At 52.1% G+C, this 24,137-nt stretch overlaps 2 protein-coding genes across 2 annotated transcripts; one reads left to right on the forward strand and one right to left on the reverse strand.

The window, feature by feature from the left end:
- Positions 1-101: 101 nt before the first annotated feature.
- E2F4 (E2F transcription factor 4) lies at positions 102-14,690 on the reverse strand. Its single transcript, XM_034072975.1, has 9 exons — positions 14,460-14,690; positions 12,985-13,094; positions 12,340-12,501; positions 11,778-11,821; positions 9,030-9,091; positions 8,109-8,394; positions 6,878-7,069; positions 2,655-2,699; positions 102-2,326 (listed from the first exon to the last, which is right to left on the reverse strand). The coding sequence occupies exons 1-9, from the start codon at positions 14,610-14,612 to the stop codon at positions 2,211-2,213; spliced, it is 1,170 nt and encodes a 389-aa protein (XP_033928866.1). The 5' UTR covers positions 14,613-14,690; the 3' UTR covers positions 102-2,210.
- A 16-nt stretch (positions 14,691-14,706) lies between these two features.
- Positions 14,707-24,115, forward strand: EXOC3L1 (exocyst complex component 3 like 1). Its single transcript, XM_005152280.4, has 14 exons — positions 14,707-15,041; positions 15,417-15,499; positions 16,339-16,499; positions 17,526-17,745; positions 18,050-18,710; positions 18,881-18,998; positions 19,190-19,315; positions 19,419-19,519; positions 19,972-20,082; positions 20,169-20,298; positions 21,294-21,416; positions 21,758-21,913; positions 22,281-22,405; positions 22,881-24,115. The coding sequence occupies exons 1-14, from the start codon at positions 14,887-14,889 to the stop codon at positions 23,065-23,067; spliced, it is 2,457 nt and encodes an 818-aa protein (XP_005152337.3). The 5' UTR covers positions 14,707-14,886; the 3' UTR covers positions 23,068-24,115.
- Positions 24,116-24,137: the final 22 nt, after the last annotated feature.

The raw sequence follows: 24,137 nt of genomic DNA on the forward strand, positions 1-24,137 counted from the left end.
TGGGCCCGGTGGGACCCACCCCCCAGGAGAGTGCCCGGCCCCACGGAGGAGCTGGCACCGCCTTGAGAGAGCAGAGAGAAAGGCAGGCCAGCACAGGAGTCTCTGGAAAGTGTTTTTGTTTATTCACCTCAGAGAATACTGTACAAATATTACAGGCAACTTTCTTGCAAAAAGAAAAAAAGTATAAAAATAATCTTTATATATGAAAAGTTCAGTACACTTTTTTTCCCTAGGTATCTTTTTCCAAGGGTCGTCTTAACACAAATGCTTGGAAAGGAGGGCAAGGGCCAAGCCAAGAGCCCAAGCTACACCAAAGCCACTGAGCCTAGCTACAGCACATAGGACCAGGGCATCCTGGCCAGCTTCCATGCCAAGAAGGTAAGGTTCAGGGACTGTCTACACGCTGGAATTTTACTGCCCTGGTCCCACACCATGGCTGCCTCACTGGCAGCTGCTGCCTGCTTCAAACTGGAGCATCCCCTTGTTCCTCCTGGATTCTTCATGCCTTTCCCAAAGAGGATGGGGCTGCAGAGATGGTCCTGAAACCCATCCTGTTCTCAGCTCTTCTGGAGGAGACCCACATGTGTGGCCTAAGGAGCCACCTTAGGGATGCAGGTCCCAGGCATATATTCTTGTCACCTCTGTGGGCTCCAAGAATTGAAGACTTGACATCCCTTACTGGCTGTGGTCCAGCTGGCTGTGGTTCTAGTTAACAGGAGAAGTTAAACATCAGCGGGTTACATGGTCAGCTGCAAGCACCCTCTCTGCAAGCCCCATGCTCCTGGCCTGGAACTCTCTTCACAGTTTGTGGATGAAGAAAGGCAGGAAAACTGCTACCACTGTGTTGGCAGGAAGATGTGCAAATCTGAATACACTCAAATGCAGAACCTGAATGAAACCCAGAAACTGGAGCTTTGAAATACAGCTCAAAGCCATCAGGGCATTTTACTCCACTAAACTGCCCATGGTCCAAGACTAGTACCACCCAATCACCACAACAAACCCAGCAGCAGACCTTCCATTACAAAACAAGGAAGAACATTTTGAGGAAAAATGATGCAGAGAAAGCATCATGTTAGGTAAAGATCCTGCCACAGGATCAGGAACTTGAAGTGTAGGTATGAACAGTAAGATGAGGAAATAAAATTTCGAGAAAGCCTGATCCTGAACAGATTCTGAGAGAGAAAAAGTGGGGAGGGGAAAGCACTATTATGACAACACCTATATAAATTGTCACAGCAAAGTACTACTGAACTGCTTGGTCGCCTTTTAGACAGTTGAAGGCTCAAGTGCAATGGCTGGAGAAGACAACTATTTGCAAATACAAGCAAGCTCTGATGTACCTGGAGTACCTTACAGGCACCAGCTGGAGCAGTTTTATCCTTTCCAACATCTCTTCATTCAGGCAAAACCAAATAAAATCCAAAATGAACTATAGTGGCACTTCTTCTTTAGCCCTGTGGGAACAGCTCAGCTGTGTACAAGGAGCTGGAACCCTAGCCTCACGCTTCAGCAGACGGGGGAACGCAGAAGCAGTGTTCTTGCAGATGCACAAGCAGTGAAGGACTCAGCTCCTGAGTCCTCCCAGGAGTGCTCAACTCCTGAGTCCCACTAGGAGGCACAGATGGCTAAAAAAAGTGCTTTTTCTTGTACAACGTACTAGTTGGTCTGGAGTCACTGAAAGAAATGGACACTTTGGTGCCATTTTTTTTCCCCCCTCATCATTCAGAAATGCAACCACCCCAATCTGACCTGCTCACATTGAGAAATGTAGCTAACTACCTCTGGGTTTGTTAACTGACCACGCTACTAGGGCTCCTTGTGGTACCCAGGAGGTGCAAAGTGCCTCTGGGAGTGCAGGAAAAAACCAAGGCATGCAGATCTCAGGAAGCTCAGAGGCACATGGGCAAACTCTACAGATGAATTAGGAACACTCAAAACACAGACCCCTTGAAGGGAGGCCCAGAATCCAATGGAGAGGGAGATGCGCAGGACAAGTTGCACATGCACTTTGCACATGCAACAGAAGAAGAAGCTACAGGGAGGCTCCCAGCCTGCAAGTCCACAGCTCTTGGTTCTGAGTCCATAAGCGAGCACCTCTGAATCGCTCACTTATCGAGCTCTAGCACAAAAGGAATCCAAAAATAGACACTTTCCAAAAGAGTTACAAAAGGGTCTGTGTTTGTGAGGCTCACAGCTGCACTGAGGAGTCAGAGGTTGAGGACAGGCACATCAAAGAGGTCACAGACGCCTTCGCTCTCATCCAGGTTGTAGATGTAGTCGTGATCTCCAGGTGGAGGGGAGAGGCGGAGCAAGGGAGCAAACACTGGGGAAAGAAAAGCTCACAGTTGGTTACAAAGCCCAGCACTCCCACACCTAGCCAAGAGCTGCCAGTGGGCATGGAGCTGTGGAGCCATGAGGCCACCTCACAGTAAGTCATTAAGGTTGCTTCAAATCAGCCTTGTGATATGGAAGAGACAGGCTTTCCTGGTTCTCACACTTCTCTCAGGGACTGGCAGGACAGTGAGAATAGAGGCTGTGTCCAGAGCCCAGAAAAGATGAGAGGAAGTCTGCAGCCACAAGGCTAAAGTCCCACAGCATGGTCTTCCTCCCCTGGAGAGGCCACACCATGAAGGCGAGGCTCAAAGACTCACCTTCAGATGACATCAGCTCTTCCAGCAGGTCAGAATTCATACATTCTGGGGAAGAAACAAGCAAGGTTAAGCCACACACTCTGCTGTCATACTGTGCTGCTGTATAGTTCTCCCCACCCTTCCCAGGGTACTCCTCACCCTTGTTGTCCCTTCCCTAAGGCACAGAGTGTGCAGCAGGCAGTAGTGAAGGCCATGGGCAAAGGTAAATTGGTGACAGACAGTTCAAGCTACATCAAAAAAATCTGCAGGAGGTTTCTGCCTGTTTTAGCTCAACCATACACCAGTGTCCTTCAGGTGACAGGCTGTGCCCCTGCACTGGCATGCTAGCTGGTGCCCCAAACTCCCCTACAGGCAACTTTTCGACACGCATCTGAAATGGACCTGATATAGCCCATATTCATGGTCCTCAATTACCCACCAACTTTGCTAATCATGAAAAAAAAATAAAATAAGAACCGAGATGTTCCAGAAGCACGAAAACTAATAAGCTTCCTGTCTCCTCCTCCATATTTTTGTTCTTCGGCCCCCTGATTTGCTCCCCTTGGTCCATGGCCTAATCCAGCCATATGCCCTGGCAGATTCACTGGCTGCCTGCTGCCAAACAGACTGCACAGCTGAACTCTGCATGGCCTTCCTGGATCACCAAGCTCTGGGGGCCCAACATGGGAGGGATGTGGAGCTGTTGGAGCAAGTCCAGAGGAGGCCACAGAGATGCTGCGAGGGCTGGAGCAGCTCTGCTCTGGAGCCAGGCTGAGAGAGCTGGGCTGGTTCAGCCTGGAGAAGAGAAGGCTCCTTAAGGGGAGACCTTAGAGCAGCTCCAGTGCCTAAAGAGGCTGCAAGAAACCTGCAGAGGGGCTTTGGACAAGGGCCTGTAGGGACAGGACAAGGAGGAGTGGCTTTAACCTGACAGAGGGCAGACTGAGATGAGCTCTTAGGCAGAAGTTCTTCCCTGTGAGGGTGCTGAGGCCCTGGAACAGGTTGCCCAGAGAACTTCCAGTTCAATCTGAGTTGTTATCACCTGCACTTGAAATAAGCTTTCAAAAAAGAAACTCAGATGAGCCCATTTTCAAGACACTAATCCACAGAAGCCCACTTACTAGAAGGCAAGAACCCACTTATCTCATTCTGTGCCATGTGATGAGAGAATTCCAACACCAAATGACTAGACAAGACTAAAACCAGCTTCAATAAATAACAATTAAATGCAGAACCAGTCTTAGGTCTGATAATACAGGAGGGTGTGTACCTGTGTGTGTGTTGCAATTCAGGATTTTTCCAGGATATGAGTTTAAAACAAGCAGTTCTTAAGCACCCATTTAAAAGACAGAGAAAAGCATGCTAAAAAAGTAATTCCAATACAAAACACTAAAGAACAGCTTAAATTGCCTTAAAGCAGCCGTCAGTGCCTGGGAGACATTACTAGGGTTACTGGGAGGAAAGAAGCTGCATGGAGCTTCCTGCAAGGCCCATTTCTCTGACCTCTGTACTTTGGCTTTTTTTTCCAGTCCTGAGCTTTGCCTCTGCAGCTACTGACTCTGTTTTGTCCTTCACTCCTGAATCTCTATCTTCCCTCTCCAAACTGGGAGGAATACTCCATAAAACAACACAAATTACCATAGACAGCAAACACCTTTTTAGTAGTGTCAGCTGGAGTTAGGCTACATCTTCTACATCATCTGCGGCCTTGTGACAGTTTATGTCTCACATTGCAAAGTCAAACTCACTCTTCAGATGTACTCAGGTATTACCAAGAGTTCATCTACTCTGGGGGCTGGGCAAGGAAGAAAGGAGTTCTCCAGGCTGACTGTAGAACCCAGGGCTCCTCACACATTCGCTGCAGCCTTGAACTGGGGACTGATGAGTTTTTACACACAGGCAGCACTTCCACAAACCACATGCTAGAGCACTAAACTAGGGTCTGTTGTACATATCCTGGGACCACCACTGAAGTGCTGGTGTGTGCTTGGCTCTGCCTAGCAGCAAGACTAGAAAGTATTCCACCAGCACTGAAAGGAAATAAATGTGCAGACAAAAAGAGTCTCACACTTTAGGCTTATGTGAGATCAAATTCCTTCACCTCTCCTGCCCTTAGCCACAAGTCCATCCCACCATTAGGAAGCAACACCCAGACATTTCTTGGGCAGGGCCAGATCTCCAAACACAAGTAACAGTATCCCCTCCCCTACTGCTCCAAAACTACCAACACCACCAAAAACAGGGGGGTTTAGATGAGAGGCAGCAGCTATCTCCCTGGAGTATTTTGCTTGGATTAGCCTTGGGCAGGCTACAGCTGAAACAGGACTAACAGGGATTTTTAATTTTACATGGTGCAGATGAGTTGGAGAAGGAGCATGAGAAGCCAGAGCCCAGATCAGTGCTGGCACGGTGAAAGGAAAGCCCTCTTGTGCACACTGTAGGGCAAACTCTAGCAAAGGTTGCTGGCAACACAAAACCAGAAAAATACATACAGAAAACAGCAATTTTAAGAGTGCCTAATTACGAGTAGAGCCAGCAGCCACCAAAGGCCAGAAGCACCCTACAAAAAACACATCCAAAATAATCCAAAAGGCAGCGAATAAAACAAATTGTCCCACTTCTGCAGGTAGATGGGTTCAGAACAAAGCTGAGGTCAGGGAGTAAACATACCTCTTGTTGGATCAAACATCTCTAACAGCTCTTTGGGAAGTTCCAAGACTGCAAATACAATCAACCAAATGGTTTGCATCATTACATGAACAGTCTGAAGCTTTCAGGCATAATTACCTACTATCCTACTGTACTCCTTACACACCCAAATCATCCTATGCCATCCAGAGCTCTGCTCCCACACTCAGTGTTACATATTTCTGCTGCAATGATAAACAATATAATACTAAAGTTTGACCACCTTAAAATAAACCTATAGGAGCCCCAGGACATGAACATGTTATCACAGTCAGCATCTCCATAGTAATTGCCTGGACATACGCCTCACATGGTGTCAGCTTGTGTGGACCCCCTTGATTTATCTTGTGTAGGATGAGGACATGCCTTTAGAGAGGCAGCACAGGCCTGCTGGAATATGGTAAACTATATGCACATCAAAGGCCTAATTTCACAATTAAGATTACTCCAAGATAAAGACAGACAGTTCATGCTTCCTGGACATGCTAGCAGCAGAAGTGTGAAAGAAGCACTGGTAAGATTTCCTCTTCTAACCATAACCCTCTAACCTAGAGTGTTTCTGCAGTGAAGGTAGGCTTCAAAACATTACAGCAGTGCATCTTACCTAAAGAATGCTTTTCTCTCCTTGCGCCAGCCTGCCATTTCCTGGCATAAAGCTCTAATGTTCCTTTTTTGAAGCCCATTTCACCTAACCAAGAAGCTCCCCAAATCTACACTGCAAGATCATTAAAACCACAAGATTACTAAAGACAGAGGAAGTATTTCCAAGTAAAGGAGGAAAACAGAGATGAGAGCTCTACTACCAAAAATTCCCCAAATGTTACAAAGGTGCTCTGAGTGATGCCTGCAAGTTCTATAGCTTCATGCAATCACAAAAATTGGAAATGGTGCACAGAAGGGACTGAAAAGGAATAATCCTATACGTAACAGCAGAGACGTGTATCATGCGAGTGTCCCTTTCATATTTTCTAGTACTGACAGCCTGGAGAAGGCTCAGGAGAGATCTTAGAGCAGCTTCCAGTGCCTAAACGGGCTACAGGAAACCTGGAGAGGGGCTTTGCACAAGGGCCTGTAGGGACAGGACAAGGGGGAATGGCTTTAACCTGATAGAGGGGAGACTGAGATGAGCTCTTAGGCACAAGTTCTCCCCTGTGAGGGTGCTGAGGCCCTGGCACAGTTTGCCCAGAGAAGCTGTGGCTGCCCCATCCCTGGCAGTGTTCAAGGCCAGCTTGGATGGGGCTTGGAGCAACCTGGTCTGGTGGAAGGTGTCCCTGCCTGTGGCTGGGGCTTGGAACTGGATGAGCTTTGAGGTCTCTTCCAACACAAACCAGGCTGGGATTCTATGATCACAGAAAGTGGCTGGACAGTAGACACTATACAACTCCATTCTCACCAGGTTCCCCTGCAACCTCACAGGAGTGCCTATTCATCCCCTGCAGAGTGTGGCTGACAGCAAACGTAGAATGGAGTCCAGCTTCTTCCTCCAGACCCAGCAGCCCTTCCCTCACTCCAAACAGGATGCTTTTGGAGCAACAGAGGAAACAAAGGTGCATACTCACTCTCTGTAGGGTCAGGCTTGATGGGCTCAAAGGCAGTGGAGGAGCTGGGTAGGATGGAGCTGCTGTCCAGCGAGGCAGAGGACTGGAGCGGCTGGGTGTCAAACCCAGCCGGCTGGCTGGGTGATACGGAGACATTCCCAATGGGATCGAAGTCATCGCTGTTCTTGGACTCTGCTGCTGAGACACTGCATTCTGGGAAGAGCCACAGACACACATAGGAAGGTCATCTCTCACCAGCTCCAACGCAAGCTGCAGCAGACTCAGTCCTCATTGCAATGCTGGCCAAGCTACATAGGAAGAAGTCTTCTTGCTTTCACCCAGCAAAACCTCCCTGTTCGAGTTCTGCTGGAGAGCAGTCATGGTGATGTCAGGCTGCACATAAGCCAAAAGCATGCTCTCAGTGCAGTTAATACAAGCCAAACAGTAAGCTACCCCAGGAGAAGTGTGGCCAACACACTGAGGGAAGTTACGCTCCTGCTCAGTGCTGAGACTGCAGTTGGGATCCAGCTTTGGCCATCCTCCAGTTCAAGACAGATGAGGAGAAGATCCAGCTGAGGGCTATCAAGTTGGCCAGGGGTATAGGGCACATGGCCTACAAGGACGGGATGGGAGCTGGGCTTGTTCAGTCAGGCAAAGAGAAGTCTAAGGGCAATGTAACAGAATCTTGCAGCTACCTGAAAGGTAGATACAAAAAATAAGAACTTCTCAATGGTGCCAAATAGCATTAACATGCACGACAGGCACAAGATGCAGCCCAAAGCATCCAGGTATCTGGAAAAATGAATTTGCTGAGAGAGTGCTGTAGCTCTGGAAGAGCTCACAAAGGAAGCTGGGGATTTCCACTGCTGGAAGCTTTCAAAATTTAGCTGGACAAAGCTGCAACCAACCTAACATAGTATTTTTGACAAAGTGTTTTTTCAAACTGAAAGTTGAGCTTGAGACTCAAAAAGACCCTTTTACAAACTTCTGCCAATCTGTATGACCAGTTTCTGTTCACCACTGCTCCTTCAGCTTGGCACCACCCCCTGAAGCCAAGTGTCTTTCTACCATTACCACAGCCAGTTCCACTAATGAAGACAGAAGAGGCTCACTGCAGCAAATGCAGAGAGGCTCCCTTTGCCAGGAACCGACAGAGCTGCATGACCAGCAGTGCCAGCCCCAGCCAGCCTGAGGAATGTACTCTCCTTGTCAGCCCCTATCCTGTTTCCGCCTCTTGCAGCCTCCTTCTCACCTGTGCTTGTGGGATTCTGTGCAGGAGGGCTGTGCTCCTGACTGCTGGTAGATGCTGGTGTAGAGGGCTTGGTGCTGCTGGGAACAGATGTCTCCTGGAAGTGGGCAACTGGTGAGATTGGTGGTTTTGAGGCTGCAACTGCCTGGCACTGAATGAGATCTTCAGGTGGAGGGACAGGCAGTACAACAGGAGGAGAGCTCCAAGTATCTTTGTTTACTAAGAGAACATCAATCGGACCATTTGTGCTCTTCAGATGTATCTGGTATTTCTTCTGCCCATTTACGCCCTGAGAAAAGTCAAAACCAAACCAAAACTGTACATGAAATGCCCTTCCAAATAGAACAGGAATTTCGCAGAGGCAAGACATCTGAGAGCAACTTTTTACAAGGGCATGTAGTGAAAGGACAAGGGGAAATGGTTTTAAATTGAAAGAGGGAGATTGAGATGAGATTTTAGGCAGAAGTTCTTCCCTGTGAGGGTGCTGAGGCCCTGGCACAGGTTGCCCAGAGAAGCTGTGGCTGCCCCATCTCTGGCAGTGTTCAAGGCCAGGCTAGATGGGGCTTGGAGCACCCTGGTCTAGCAGGGGGTTGGAACTGGATGAGCTTTAAGGTCCCTTCCAACCCAAACCAATCTGTGATTCCAAGACATGCTGTCCAGACAGTTCGACACTGTTTCACACACAACTCCCCTGACTCTCAGGACTATCCTCTCCCCCACTGCTTCTGCAAGTACTCAGATACTTCCAAACAACAGTTTCCTGGCAATTATTTAGTATTTGGAGCTTTCCTTGGGTTGTCGGTTTCTCTGACTCCATTAACATCTCTGACTTATGACTCTCAGCCTCATCAATCCAGCAACAACCCCTGCCCCAACACACACATAAGCACACTCCTGCACTTTGCCCATGCATTTCTTGCTCACCTCAGGGATGGGCACCTCCAAACGTGTGCCCGATGGGGCTCGAATTGCAAGGAGGGTGTCTCCTGTGGAAAGAGACTGATGATCATTAAGCACTGACAGAGAGCCCCTTCTCAAAGCCCCAATCTCGAAAAGATTTCCATTTACACCCACCTGACCTGCTAAGCATATCAAACAGCTCCCAACATGCCCAACTGCTCAGGGCCCAAAGAACGTGCAAAACTTCTCCTAAAGCAATCCTAGTGTTTTAGTGGCATCCTTAACAGGACTAACCTTTCTTTTCCTCAGAAAGGCTGGCTTAAATTCACTTCTGAGAAGACCTTAATATTGGAGGAAGGATCTTTCCTCCTACTGTCACAAGCTTTTAGATGTGAATTAGAACCAAAAGAGCATACAACTCCAAGAGCTGCATTGCCAGCAGAGAGATGGTGTTGAACTAGGCTGAGGAGCCAGGCTGCCAACAGAATAGCAACCTCATACTGAAGACACAGTACCCAAAATCAATACTCCACAGTCTCTACTGTCAAGACAGCTACCTCGTGCTAGTTGTACTGGACTTTGCCAAGCCCAGCACATGCAGGGCTGGGATCCTAGCTGACAACATCTTTTCTTTTCAAGTTCTGCAGCTCCTTAAGATCTGCCTCCCTACTAACACTATCACAGGTGAGCAGCTTCTAGTCTATATTCGGGTTTAGAGAAATGTGAACAGAGAAATATCAGTGCTGTGAACACTAGACACACTCAGACTAAGCAGTCAGCAGCTTTCACTTTGAATGTTTCAGCTTTAGTGTGGTTAGTATTTGCACTCCACTGGTAGTCTGCATTAAGCTTCACTTGTAATATGGAAGATCCTCGGAGCAATGGGAGAGAATGCAGAGCAGAGGAACATAGCCTGTAATTTCAGGCAGGCAGGCAAAGGTCAGATCCTCTAAGATTACAGGGATTCAAAATAACACAGGACTTATCAGTAAGATGGGATTCCTTTAACAAATACGCACTTAAAAATGTTAAGAGACATCAATGCATATTAAAGCTCAAAGACACAAGCTCAAGCTTTAAGACCTGTTAGTTTCAAATACAGGTGCTGTGTTTGTACCTCCCCTGATAGCTACATCTCAAATACTTTCATAAAACAGTGTACAGTGTGTTTCCACTTCCTCTTTGAGTCTGCAATAACAGTAACAGATGGGAAAACTACATTTCAGTGTCACAAAAAACTAATATATTCTTAATTATTTTCCTTTTAATTAATCCAAGTAACAAATTCATTGACAAGAGTCCAAGCATGGAAATTCTCAAGCCCTAACTCATTTTGTGCGAGACAGTGCAAGAGCAATTAATCAGAAAAAAAACAAGAGCTGAAATTCAAAGTTGACCAAAGTTCAAGAACACAAGTGGTCCGACAGGGAATCTCTGCAACGCTCATATGCTCAGGAGAGAAATCAAAAGTCACGTAAGGCACATTCCTACAAGAAAACCGAACAGACAATGGAAAAACATGAATCAAACCTCTCTTCTGGAGGGAATTCAGATCTGCCTTCTAATCTCTGTGTGTTTTGGTGAGGTCTAACTTCAAACACAAGCTGCTTTACAAAAACCAGGTGTAATAAAATGCAAAACAATCAACCACGCAACAAGCTGTCTGCTGGTCTCCAGTAAACTCAGAACAATCTGGAAGAATTATCTGTCCCCAAGCACTATCAAACTGAAACATAATCCCTGCCCCCAAAAGCACTAGCTTCAGTCAGAAGAAACAGTAAAACAAAGAGGGTGGTTGCATACAGTACCAGCAGGAACTTGAGCAGTATAAAGCCTGGTGGTGAACAAGCACACAAAGGCAAAGAAGAAAAACAGGAGAGCTGACGAAGTGTAGGGCGAGAAGTGTAGGGTGAGAAGACTGCTTGGAAAAGGCAAGGGTGAGATTACATGTGGGACGTCAGGGTAAGCAGCTTCAATCTCCACTTCAAGCAGATGCAGGCTGCCCATGATCAGGAAAGGTGAGGTGTCCACTGAAGCAGCAAGGTGACTCCACACCACTACAGCAAGAACAATTGATGTCCTGCAGGCTGCTGAGCTGCACACTGGCCACCAGAGAATTATTTAATTAGTTTTAGTCCTACAGCTGTCATTAAAATTGGCAATAGGGAAGAGACACTCCTGTGGGTCTTCTTCACTTCTGCCCCACACAGACACATACAGGGACCTCACAGCTTTATGAAGGCAGTACAGAAGGGAGTGAGGTCACAGCAGTGTATTCCCTTTCACCCTGCTCTTCACTACCTCCCTCTTGCATTCTTGTTGGTAGAGGTCATGATGCAGCTGGGAGACCATGTTTTATGCTGTCTTCCTGCTTACACCCAGATCTCTACCATGCAATAAAATCTGCTTTGTTAGAAAACTGTCCACCCAAGCCCCTAAAACTTAAGGGCTTGGGTGGACAGTGTTCTAAAAAACAGGCTTCTAACTTAACATGGGCACATCTACATAGTGACACTCAGCAAAAAGACTTCCTCAGGAATAGCAGCCATGTGCCGGTAACAGAAACCACCTGCCTGCTCTAATCGTGACAAGAAAGCTACAACTCAGTGCTACATAAACCCAGGATGGCATCAGAGCTCACACTACATTTAACCTGATGCTATTGGGCAGCCTGCGGTTCCCTGCCTCCTCTTCCCCGGAGAGAGGAAGCAGCTGGGACAGACTGCTAGGACTGCAGCATTACATCTTTGTGACGGAATGTCACTTCCTCACCTGTGAAGCACCTGCAGATATCTTCATGTGTCACATATGCTAATGTTTCCAATGTTAAGGAGAAAGCTTGCAGCTTCCTGTGCAGTCAGAGAACTCAAAGGGCACCTGGTGCTTCCTTCTTGAGCACAAGAAATGCCATTCCCAGAAGGCTCCCTGTGCCACGCTGTGAAATGGTCTGCAGGTGAGGTCTGCAAGCTACATGCTCGTCAGAGCTGACATCCTAAGAGAGGCAAGCCACAGGAGCAGCTCTGCACTCCAGGAAGTGGTACCTTCGACTCAGAGAGAAGCACTTTTCCCACCACGGTAAACATTACAGTGGTTTTTAAAAAAGCCAGGCAAGGAGCCATGCACCCCAGAGAAAGTTGGTTCCCAGGCTGGACAGATACCCCAATTCCAAAGCCAGGTGCTGCCTTTTGACCCTTTCAGTGCAGATCCTCCCGCAGCAACAGGTCACCACCACTCCTCTGCTGTGAGCAGGGTGGCACCAACCCAGCTCTCAGGTCTCTGCTTTCCAGCCCCACAAGCAAATGCAGAGACAGTAATGGGTTCACACAAAGGATATTGACTGTTCTTCATGTCTTCTGTAACATTTTTGATGCTCTGCTGCACCCACATCTTCTGCTGCTCCAGCTCCTGCTCCCGCTGCTCCAGGTCCTCTATGTCTGCCTTCAGCTCTATCAGTTTGTGAGCTATTTCACGAGTATTGCAACCAGGACCCACCCCTCTGGGCAAGATAAAAAGGAGTGACATGCATCAGGCCCTGCAGACACCCAGACCAGCCCCAACTTCTCAGAGGGTGCCACCTCCCTTACTGCCACCCCTGTCACACACCAAAGGCCAGATCACCCAGAAAGCCTCATCTGTACCTGCTCTAGATCCCCACCTCCCAGCACTGTAATGTTTGGTACATCTTCCTACATCCTGCAGACTGGCAGGACTCTTGCCCATCTCCAGTCCCATGACAGACATCTCTTCTAGCCCAAAGTGCTTCAGTTTCTGTCAAAATAACACCTCTGCCATAAAAAAAAAAAAGACGTAAGTACTTCAGCTTTCCTCATTACTACCACCACCACAGCCCAGCTAGGAGAAGTACCAGAACACAGAGACCACTGAAGAACCCTGGTCTGAGCAGCACATTTTAACCCCAGTGTCACTCAGACCTGGCCTAGAAGGAGCCTGTGAACAATTTAAACCTCTTGTCACTCACTTCCACTGGATACTGTTCTTGGATTTCTTCTCAATCAACCCAATGCCTTCCAGGACATTTGTGATATCATAGATCCGCCGTTTCTGTCGCACAGCCAAGGTATCCGCAGCCTGCAAAAAGGTTAGGCACTTAATTCCAAACTCTCAGTCATATTTCACTCCTTCCTGCCTGTCAGGTTAATTTCTGGCCAAGCACTCTGCTCACCGTCTTGCTCCTGTCTTGTTCCAGCACCTCAGACTACACAGCCATGTTCCCAATGTCATTATGATCATGAGAAAAAAAAACTGCTGACCTTCTGTCCCTTTTCTTACCTCGCAATCTCCTCACTAAACACAAACCAAATTCAGCCATCCAGCTCATGGTGGACCCACGAATTATCATTCCACAGCAGCAAAGCAGTGCTAGAAGATACTAATTTGGCAGCCTGAAAATTCAGTGCTCCTTCAGGATGGAAGAGATGGGGATGGGAAGAAGAATGCAGAGCTGTCTCTGTGACTGATAATGTTTAGCAAAGCCAACATTCAAAGATCTTTTGTAAATTGGAACTGATGCAGTTGATAGAACTTCAACATCTTTCAAGATGCAGATTTCTGTGTTTCAAAGACAGAATGCCAGGAGGAGCATAAGCATGGCTGCAAGGCAGGAGCTCCAGAGCAGCCCTGCGACTTTCTGCCTTGCTCATGCAATATTACCCCCCTCAGGCTTCGGCATATGGCAAACTGCACCAATATGCCTCTTTCCATTACCAGATAGCAACCCAGCACCACAAGAGAGAATGTGTGCTGCACCAGCACAGCCAGGACCAATAGCAGCAGCAGCACTATATACACTATAGGAATAATGTTCCCTCTTACCTGGCAGTAACAGACCAGGATTTTGGCAACCCTACACCCACACAACTGATCATATCATAGAACAGTTTGGGTTGGAAAGGACCTTAAAGCTCATCCAGTTCCAACCCCCTGCCATAGGCAGGGACACCTTCCACTAGAACAGGTTGCTCCAAGCCCCATCCAGCCTGGCCTTGAACACTGCCAGGGATGGGGCAGCCACAGCTTCTCTGGGCAACCTGTGCCAGGGCCTCAGCACCCTCACAGGGAAGAACTTGTGCCTAAGAGCTCATCTCAGTCTTCCCTCTGTCAGGTTAAAGCCATTCCCCCTTGTCCTGTCCCTACAGGTCATTGTCCAAAGCCCCTCTGCAGGTTTCTTGCAGCCCCTTTAGGCACTGGAGTTGCTCTAAGGTCTCTCCTTAAGGAGCCTTCTCTTCTCCAGGCTGAACCAGCCCAGCTCTCAGCTTGTCAGAGCAGAGGCGCTCCAGCCTTCACAGCATCCCCTACCTGATCACACTCTAACCAACACCGACCCACTTAACGGACATTTTAAACACGAAAACATTGCCCGACATTGCCCCAAGTGCCGACCCCCTTCAGCCAGGCCGGTCCCAACCGCAAACCGCCCCCCCGGCAGCCCCGCACCAGCTTGAGGTCGAGCACGCCGTCCTTGGCCTCCTGCAGCAACGACACGAACTTGGTGGTGAGCAGCCCCAGGCTCTTCTCGTGCCGGCTCGGCGCCGCGCCGCTCCCAGACCCGCTCCCACCGCCGGAGGGCTGCGGCCCGCACTCCGCCATCTGCCCACCGTCCGCCGGCTCCGGCACCGCCGCGCTTCCGCTTCCGGGCCGCGGGGCAATACGGCAGCTTCCGGGGCGGGAGAGGGGTTTGGGCTGCTGCTGTGGGGGGACCCGGCGGGGCCGCGGTGCTGGCCGTGAGCATCGCCTGCCCCGGGCGCGGCGGGGACCAGTCCAGGGTAAAACCGGGGCGTCCCCAGCGGCACCGAGGCCACAGTTAGAGCCTGCAGTGCTCGGGGTGCTGCTGTGCCCATCATCCGTCCCCGCGCGAGGGAAAATGCTTTGTCCCGCGCCCGGAGAGGGCTGTGTCTGGCAGAAGGATGCTGGTGGGTTCATCCCCGCCCGGGAAGGCTCCGTCTCCAGTCGGGAATGGGCCGTTCCCAGCGGGAATGGTCCGTCTCCAGTGAGAAAAGTCCGTCCCCAGTGGGAAAGGTCCGTCCCCGGTGGGGATGGTCCATCGCCGCTTCCCCCTGTTCTCTCTCCCCCTCACCACTCCCCCCCAGCGGTTGGCTGTGCTCCCGCAAAGGACGGACAAGGTGCGCTGGAAGCGCTGGCGGGGGCGGCGCCCCTCTCTCCGTGCTCCCCGGGTAGAGCTGCGGGACACAGCGAGGGGCTGCGGGGCTGCCCGGGGCACACAGGGCGTGATTTCGAGACCTGAGCCCTGCGGCAGCCGCGACACCTTTTCCCCTGTGCCCCCCCTCCCCCCCCCCCCGCCCTTCCCCTCCGCCCCCCGTGCCTGACGTCCTGAGCTGCGGGAACACAATGGGACTCTGAGGCTGAGGAAACGGCTCTGCTTCCTCCGCGCAGCCCTGCCCTGGCTCCGTTAGCCCCGCACGGCCGGGACACCATGGGCTTGTCTGCGGAGGACGAGCGCGCTACGAGCCCCAGAGGTAACGGGACGATGCGGCCAGTTCCGGGGCGGCGGTGGGCAGGGAGGGATGTGCAGCACAATTCGGGGTCTCCCCTGCCCTCTGCTTCACCACCCCATGGACTTCTTCCCTGTGCGGGGCTGGTCCTTGTGCTCTTGGAGAGGGTGAAGCCTGGCTCCGTTTCCTGACGGTGATAACTGCGCCCAAAGCAGCGCTGCTCATCACATGGCTCATCCTCAAAGCCACCGGTCTCCTCTGAAGCCTCTAGTGCCCGTGCAGGCAGGCTCACAGCAGAGCAGAGCCTGATGGTGACATCCCCACAGGCTGCAGGGAGGTGCTGGGGATAGGGCAAGATGAAACAATGAAATCTACTGCTGGGGCTGGCATGTGATAACTGCACTGGTTCTCAGCTCTGCTCTGGCCAGAGGTCCTTGGCATGGTTTTGGACCCTGTGCCAAGGGGGACGCTGTGGCCCCCCACCTCCTCACCTCGGCTTGGCTCTTCCTCGTGCAAGAGCTGCCATCATGCCACCCCTCTTGCTGACTCACTGCCAAAGCCTCAGCCCTGTTGTGGGCTTCCTGGTGGCATCAGCCCCTCCTCAGGCAGCCCAGCACTGCCCTGGGAGGGTGGTGGGGTTGTGTGCTGGGACTGGGTGGCAGCCCCTCAGCACAGCCACTGTGACAACCCCAGCCCATGGTGGTGGTGTCTCAAGGGCCCTCACAGGTGAACCCACTTGCAGTCTTTGTTTCGCACATCTGGGTGTGCTTGGAAGTCTGATGGCAGCTTCCTGCCACAGGGGCCCTTCCTGCCCTGCCAGGAGAGGCTTCATTGTGCTTTTTAACCCCTGGCTTCATCCCCAGATGAGGAGTGGCCAGAAGCAGAGAAGGCCGAGAAGTTGGCGAGAGGAGCTGCTCTGAAATGGGCTTCAGGGGTGTTCTACCGCCCCGAGAAGCTGGAGGAGCTGGGGCAGTACCACAGCCGAGAGACACAGAGGAACAGCTCCATCCAGTCCCGGCTGAAGGTGAGTGTTCAGCACAGCCCACCCCAGGGACACCCACAGCCCCCCGAAGCAGAGATCCACAACATTCCCTCTTGTGCATTGAGTCATCTCTGTGTCCACTTCTATCAAAATCTTGTCCTCAGACGAGTCTCCCGTGTCTCTACCCCTCCTTAAAGTAAACTGCCAAGGGTGTTCAGCACATCATACCTTTCCGTCCCAGCACCAAAGGCTCCTGTTCACAATGGCCAGGAGGAGGCAAAGAGCTCCAGCCTGCCCCTGCCTGTAGATTCCCACAGGAGAAGCACCATTTCCACACATCTGTATGGGCTCCCCATGCTCCCTGCTCAGGGCAACTCTTTTTGCGTAACCCAAGAAATAATTAACCTCAGACCCTAAGAAGGTCTGAGCACCTCGACCTTCTCCTGATGATTTTGGAGATAGTTTGTCCTACCTGGAATGTGGGTGCGTTGTCCAGGAGGTGACACATTTTAAGCAATGTGGCTTCAGAAAGCAACTTGCTTCTGGTGATGCTGGGTTAAAGCACTTATTGGCACCAGGAGCTGGGAGTTAAATGAGTAGACAGGGCATGGAGATGTGCCAGCACTGCAGCAGGGCTGGAAAAGATGGAAATCCTTTTGGGAGGAGGGTTTGCATTGCCATTGAGGTGCTTCATGCCATTAATATGCCCCCTTTATGGGGGCACATGGGGACCCTGTGGCCTCTTACTGTTCTGCAGAAGCAAAGTAGTCTTTTAAAACTGAAAAACATCTGGTTACAGCTCACCTTGCTGCCTTGGTCACTGAAAGTGATGCCCATTTCCCACCTGTGCATGAGCCATTCCTCCTGCTGGAGCTGGATGAGATGGGGTCATCGCAGAAGGGTTTGGGATGTAATGGTATGATGGTGTGACAGCAGAGGCAGGTGTGACCCTGTGAAGCTGCAAAACTGGATGCAAAAGGGACCTTGTAGGGATGGGGCACATGGTGTGTGAGTCCTCCAGCCTTTGGGAGCTGCTCCACTGTCACTTTGTCTTCTTCTGCTCCCCAGTCCACTGTCCAGTCCTACCTGGAGGGGGTAAGTGCAGGGCTGGAGCAGCTGCGGTCGGCAGCCCAAGAGGTGCAGAGCTTGTGCCAGGACTTGGGGGCTGCGCGATGGGCCCTGCTCAACACTGCAGACTGCTTCCAGGGCCTCCAGCAGATGCGGGCTCTGATGACAGAGCACATGCAGTTGGCCTCGGTGGTCCAGGTGCTGCCCCAGCTCTTCTCAGGTAAGACACTGGCCTGGTCCTCATGGCTTTGGGCTGAAAGGCACTGAGGAGAGCTTCAGTCCAACCCTGGGCTGGTGGCAAAGCTGGAACAGATTGCTTGAGCTTTGCTGGTTGGGTTTGGAAAGTCTCTGTGGATGGAGATGCCACTGCATCCCCAGGGCTTGATCCAACATGGTGTTCCCAAAGTCCTGGATTTCAGTCCCTTCCCCTCACTATCTCCCTGCTACCCTGCACCCATGACCCTGGTGGTCACCCCTTGCACTCTCTGCACTCAGTCCTGGCATGTCTCCTCCCTTTCCCACAGTCCAAGAGGTTCTCTCCCATACACTGCAGCTGCTCCATGGGCAGCAGCTGCTGGAGGCCCACGCAGAGCTCATGATGGTGGAGTACCTCCGGGATGACATCCTCTCCCAGCTGCACCTCCGCGGATTCTCCAGCGGCCAGGCAACTGTGCTGTCCTACTTCAGTGGCCTCCAGGAGCTCAATGAGACCCTGGCCAAGCAGCTGTGGGACATCGTGGGCAGCAGCCTGCATCTGGTGCATGAGGACCCAGTTCTCTTTGTCAGCGCTATAAGGATCATTGAGCGGGAGGAGAAAATAGATGATACTCTGCTCCTGGAGGCCACCTTCCTGCCCCCTGGCCGTCCAAAGGGCTGGAGGCAGAAGTTCTACCACGTTTTCCAGGAGACCATAACAGGATCTCGCTTTCAAGCCCCCCGCATGGACATGGAGGGGTCAGGGCTGGCCAGGCACTTGGCAGCGCTGCAGAAAGGCATTGTGTCTGAGCTGCGTGTGGTGAAGGACCTGATGGTCCAATGTGTCCCAGCTCACTACAAAATCCTCAGTGTCTGCACTGCCACCTTCCACCAGGCCCTCAGCAGCCACCTCCAGGACATCCTCCGGGAGGACCTGGACAAACAAGCACTCTTCCTCCTCCTGGAGTGGGCGCTTCGTGTGTACCACAGGTCAGCACTGACCCAGCCGGGGAGGTTGTGGAGAGCCAGGCTGTCCACCAGCACATGGGTGGGTTGGGAGAGTGGCTCTGGCTGCCTAGGAATCATAGTGGGTAGAGGGAGAGGTGGGAACTCCTAGAAAACATAGGTCTTCCCAGCCCTGTCCCACCTCTGCCCTCCAGCCCAGAGATGATGGGTCACCCCGACCTTCTCCCAGAAGTGGACGTTTCTGCTCTGGGTCCCTTGATGTCCCCTGAACTCGTGGATCAGACAGAGAGGAAATACGTGATGAAAGTCAAGGTGAGTGAGCTGGATGGTCAATGGGTATGAGGACCCAGTGGCCACCACTGAGCCAGCATCTGCTCTAACAGCAGCAGAGAACTGTGAGCCTGTGGGATGAGGCCCAGAACTTGCTGCTCAGCTGTGTTGGGTCTCAAAGGGAGTCAGTACCTGACTTCTTGGGCTGACAGTGGTGAGCATCCATCCCACAGGCCAGTGTGCTTGAGTGGATGCAGAGGACCCTGGAGGTGGAGTTCAAGGAATGGTTCAGAGAAGAGGAACCTGAGACAGATCATCAGGGCTTCTTCCAGTCAGCCCTGCCCATCATTGTCATGCAGGTGGGTCTGCAGCACTGTGGGTGGAGAATCATGATGAGAGCCCCCAGGAGGGGGGTCATGGCCTGCAGCCTCTCACTAACTCCACTCGCCTCTCCCTCTGCAGATGCTGAAAGAGAATATCCAGGTAGCCTCCTTGATTACTGAGTCTCTGCGGCAGAAGGTCTACAACATGGCCTTAGAGGAGCTTGAGGCATTTCTAGGCCGGTCAGTGGAGCCACTTGCACCCCTACCTGTCTTCACAAACCCGGGGTGCCATGGCCAAGCATCATAGGCTGATGGAGGAGATCTGCTGCAGAGCACCCAGTGCTCATCCAGGTCACAGAAGGCTCAGCAGCCTGTCTACCCATGGAACTACTGTCCCAGCCCTCATGGGGCATCAGTTCTCTGGGCTTGCTGCCCCAGGGGCTTCTCTGGTAGCACCAGGCTCTGCTCTTCCAAGGGGGTCCAGAATGGGTCCAATTTCCCACCCTGCCCAGTAACCTGTCACTCTCCAGCCTGGTGGCTGGAAAGTGCCATGTAAGCTGGGAGGGTTGTGCAGGAGGTGCCCTCAGGAGCACCCCAGGTGCAGGTCCATGTGCCCTCAGGAGCATCCCAACTCCAGGTCTTTGCGGGGAGACATCCAGAGGTCTGCCCATTCATGTTTAACTGTGTTGCAGGCTGCGGGAAGCCATGGTGCAGTGCGGGAAGGAGCACCAGAAGGACCGTTCCATACCCAAGTACTATGTGTCCTACCTACTGGCCACACTCAACAACAACCTGGCTCTCAGGTAACGTGCCCCAGCACCTTGTAGCTCTTGTAGTGATCCCACCACCCAAAAGGAAGCTGTATCCTGCCTTCTGCTCTCTCTCCCAGCTCCTCTGTCTCCTCCCTGGACACTGACACTGCCTGCAGAGAAGTCCCCTTGTCCCTCCGTGCTGCTTTTGACAGGACACAGAAGAAAGCCTGCCAGCTGCTACTGGAGGAGCTGCTCCTGGACCTGCAGGTACATTTGTTCACAGCCACTGAGGCTGGCAGGGCTGCAACAAACCCGTCCCCAGCAAGAACAACCCTACAGCTACAACCCCGGGTGCGGTACATTCCTGCCAAGCATCCCCACCACTACCCCCTGCCCTGCTATCATCCTGTGGACATCTCCACCAGTCTGTTTCCCAGACCTTGATAACCACACACAGCTCACCCCATGTGTCACCAGACATCGCTGCATCACTGGGGCAAATGTCTCATCGCCACTAAATCACATTCCAACAGAAACCAGGAGCCACAGCATCCCGGCTGCCCAGTGCTCCTTTTGATGTCTATTCCATGGCAGAAAACCAACAGGAGAGAGGCGATGTCCTGAAGAGGATATGAGTGCATGTGCTGCCTGAGTCATTTCCTGCCAGCGTAGTCACATTTAGCTTTCCTGGACTGAAAATCTGGAATAAGGAATGGCATTGCTATTTAGGGCTCAAATGCCATGAAAACAAAGGAGCAGTTAAAGGGTGAAGTGCTCGCAGGCAGTGTGGAGACTGCTCTGGCCCCAGCAGACACAGAGGAAATGTCTGCCTGCAGGCATGTAGACAGGCAAGGACAGCGGGGCAGGAGTAGGAGATCAAAGCCCTTGTCCATAAACATGTTACATGTATACAAGGGAAGTGGATTGGGGATTAAGAAGAAAATCGCAGCAGATAGGCCAAAAGCTCCAAAAGGAGCAGCTTGCAGCCCAGACATTGGGTGCTGCTCACAATGGGGCATTGGGACCTAGATAAAGCCCTAACCAGTGGCTCTCTGGGTGTGAGAGAGGGGAAGACCCTGTATGTTTCCATCATTTCTTAATCTGGAGCAGTCCTCTGGTTTGATGGTGACTTTCGGCTGGCAGCAGGGGCTGGGGGCACACTGCAGACAGAGCAGGCAGCAATGCTGGGATATCAAGGTGCGCCGTGGCTGTGAGGGTGGGTGGAAGCAGGGCACCAAAGGCTGCTCCTCTGCTCCTTCCAGCCCCTCTGCCTGCAGCTGCATTCCCGCAAGTGGCTCTTGGGGTCTCAGCCTGTCAGCAGCATGTGCGAAGTGATTGACAAGTACGCAAAGGACTTCTCCCGCGTCAGGAGGCCTGTCTTCATGGTACCGTTGCTGTTGAGTGTCTTTCAAATGGCTCTTGTCTGTAGGGTGAGGAGGGTGGGTGGTTGGGTGCCACACTGGGGTGCAGGATCTGCAGAGGATGCAGTCTCTGCTGGGTTTGCTGGAGAGCCTGTATCCTCTGGAGCAGCTCAGAGGGCACCACCATGCAGAGCTCTTCGGGGTTTCCCCCAAATTCAGCTCCTTTCTCTGTCCCTTCAGCCAGGGGGCTTCCCAGCAGGTTGTCCTCATGGCTTGGTGTTGTATGCAATTCCTTTTCCTCTGCCTTTCCCTGGGCCATTGGGATTGACAGTCTGTGCCCAGTGCTAACAGCTCTCCCTGCCCAGCTCCTGCTGATGGAGACCGAGCTGCTGGTGGCCAGCCAGTACCTGCGGGCGCTCATGCAGAAGAAGGTGGTGTGCAAGAATGAGGAGGAGCGGGGCCAGCTCTGTGCCCGCCTGCTGGTGGATGCCACGCAGCTCCGCGAGCTCTTCTGTGGGCTGGTGAGAGATGCTGTGATGTGCTGGGGAGCTGGGGCTGGACACAGTGAGGTCCGTGCAGGGAGCTCACAGCTCCAATCCATCACCCTCCTGCTGCGCTCTAGGATGGAGCTGGGTACATCAGCCCATGAACAAGATATGGCTATTACACTTGGGCAGTTGGGAGGCCAGGGTGGGAGGAACTGGCTGGATTGGAGACTCAGGGGACCATCCACCTTGTCCAGTGGTGGTCACTGAGGCTGCACAGTGGGACATGCTGAATGGGGAGGTGGAAGGGGCAGATCCCCGTGTTGGTACTGAGGACTGGGCTGCATCTCACCAGCCACTGTGGTGGCCTTGTGATCCCACATGTGGCTGCTCTCCCTCCCAGGGTCTGGACCAGAGTCAGCAGAGCCTGGAGGCTGTCTTTGCCCTGCAGGAGCTGATCTGCCTCAAAGACCCAGCACTGCTCAGCCTGGAGGTGCTAGGCTTCATCACCAAGTACCCTGATGTCAGGTAAAAGCCTGGCTCTGGCCTCCTGTGAGAAGGGGAAGGTGTGAGCCTGCCAAGGGCAGGTGCTTGGGATGGACCCTGGGAGGTTACACTGCAGAGCAGGCACCAACCTGAGGTTTCCCTTTCCCATGCTCCAGATTTGAGGGGTTCTTGCGAAGTCCCATGGGCAAAGATGTAAAGGAAGAAGCAGTTCTGCTTGTGGCACTCACACACCTGTATTTGGTGGCCAAACCAAGTGTGAGCAATCACAAACCACCAAATTGGAAATATCAGAATTAGCTGAAACCCATGAAATGGCAAAACCAAACCTATAAGGTTTGTGTGGTTATTTTCAAGTAAACTTCAAAGCTTGGCTGGTGCAGGGCACCAGCTCTCCACTGGGCTCAGCTCAGCTTCTCTTGATCAGGGGAGGTTTGTGGGACACTGTGGACAGTGCCATGAGACAGCAGCACCTGACTCACCTCTTGCTCTCTCCCAGTGATGAGCACATCTCCACCTTGCTGGATATCCGAGGTGATGTCTCCAAGGAGGTGCGGCACATGGTGCTGGACATGATGGCACAGCATCCCCAGGTTGTGCCGGAGAGCTACCGGCCCATCTTCAGCACCATCCTGGTCCCCATGCCGGAGCTGCCCTTCTGCCTTCGCAAGGGCAAGTGTGCCTGACACTGTGCCCACAGCCTGCTCCCACTGCCCCATGGACATATGGACCATGCAGGACACTGCTAAGACTGCATGAGAGGAGAGTGGAGATGCCATATGGCACCCCATACACAGCACCTTGCCCTATGTTGGAGACAGTCTGGGTATGTGCCATCCTCCTCTGCTCTTGCCTTGCTGGGCTCATTGTTCCCTGCTGCAAGCACCAGTCCCAGGAGATCCGGTTCAGGAGAAAACCAGCCTGTAGTTGCTGTACTGAACTGCTGGGGCAGGAGTTCAGGGTTGACCTATTGCCTGCAGGAAAGAGAGGAGACACAGAGCACAGGACAGGAGTCTGCAGCTGGGATTAGTCCACGTCTCTGTGGGGCTAGAGATATTTGGGTTTCCCCAACTCTGAGCCAGCACATCCCACCATGGAGTCTGTTAACCACCTCAGCCCTGAGGCAGGCTGGAGCCTTGCTAGACCCAAGCTTGCAGGAGGGTTTTAGCCATGGGATGTCTTGCTCTGTTTTGGCTCAACTCAGAAGTCTGCTGTTGCTGCTCCACCAGGCTGGGCCCCGCATGGAAAGTGGAGAGCAGCTTAGCCAGCTCATCGTGGCTCATGGACGCAGAGGAGAAGAGCACAAGGGGGTCTGAGCACCTGGGGTAGTGCCGTCAATCCTGTCCCTGCTGGTGTGAAGGGACAGCTCTGAGTTCCTCTGACCTGCTCAGCTTCTGGCCCCACTCTTTTGCCAACATCCAGGACAGGACTCGAGTCCAAGACTGTTGTGTTGGTGTTCAGCATCCCCCTGTCACAAGCTTCCTCCATGATGGGCAGCACTGTCCTGGGCATTGTTCTTCCTCCATCTTCACTGCTGTCCAGCCATCGGTTATGTCCTCCCCAAGTGCCATGTGGAGATCAGGAGAGAAGCCTTGTCTCTCTTCCTGCATCCTGCCCTTGCAGCACCCTGTAGGACCTCCACATTTCCTGCCTTATGGTGGGCCAGATCCTGCTCTCCTTGCATGGCACCACTGTCAGAAATAAAGGCCTGAGCTCAGCAATCACTCACCAGCATCCAGGCTCTGCTCCCCAGTGC

The sequence above is a fragment of the Melopsittacus undulatus genome, chromosome Z (genome assembly GCF_012275295.1).
Source record: "Melopsittacus undulatus isolate bMelUnd1 chromosome Z, bMelUnd1.mat.Z, whole genome shotgun sequence".
Taxonomy (NCBI): Eukaryota; Metazoa; Chordata; class Aves; order Psittaciformes; family Psittaculidae; genus Melopsittacus; species Melopsittacus undulatus.

Bases quoted from the DNA above. Each gene is read 5' to 3' on its own strand.
- E2F4 (XM_034072975.1), bottom strand. From the start codon at position 14,612: ATGGCGGAGTGCGGGCCGCAGCCCTCCGGCGGTGGGAGCGGGTCTGGG. The intron at 8,395-9,029 runs GTGAGCAAGAAA...GACTTTTCTCAG, and splicing joins TGGAGGTGCCCATCCCTGAG to GGCGTAAATGGGCAGAAGAA. The intron at 7,070-8,108 runs GTGAGAAGGAGG...GGCTCTTCCCAG, and splicing joins ACAGAATCCCACAAGCACAG to AATGCAGTGTCTCAGCAGCA.
- EXOC3L1 (XM_005152280.4), top strand. From the start codon at position 14,887: ATGCTTTGTCCCGCGCCCGGAGAGGGCTGTGTCTGGCAGAAGGATGCT. The intron at 19,520-19,971 runs GTCAGTGGAGCC...ACTGTGTTGCAG, and splicing joins CTTGAGGCATTTCTAGGCCG to GCTGCGGGAAGCCATGGTGC. The intron at 21,417-21,757 runs GTACCGTTGCTG...CTCCCTGCCCAG, and splicing joins TCAGGAGGCCTGTCTTCATG to CTCCTGCTGATGGAGACCGA.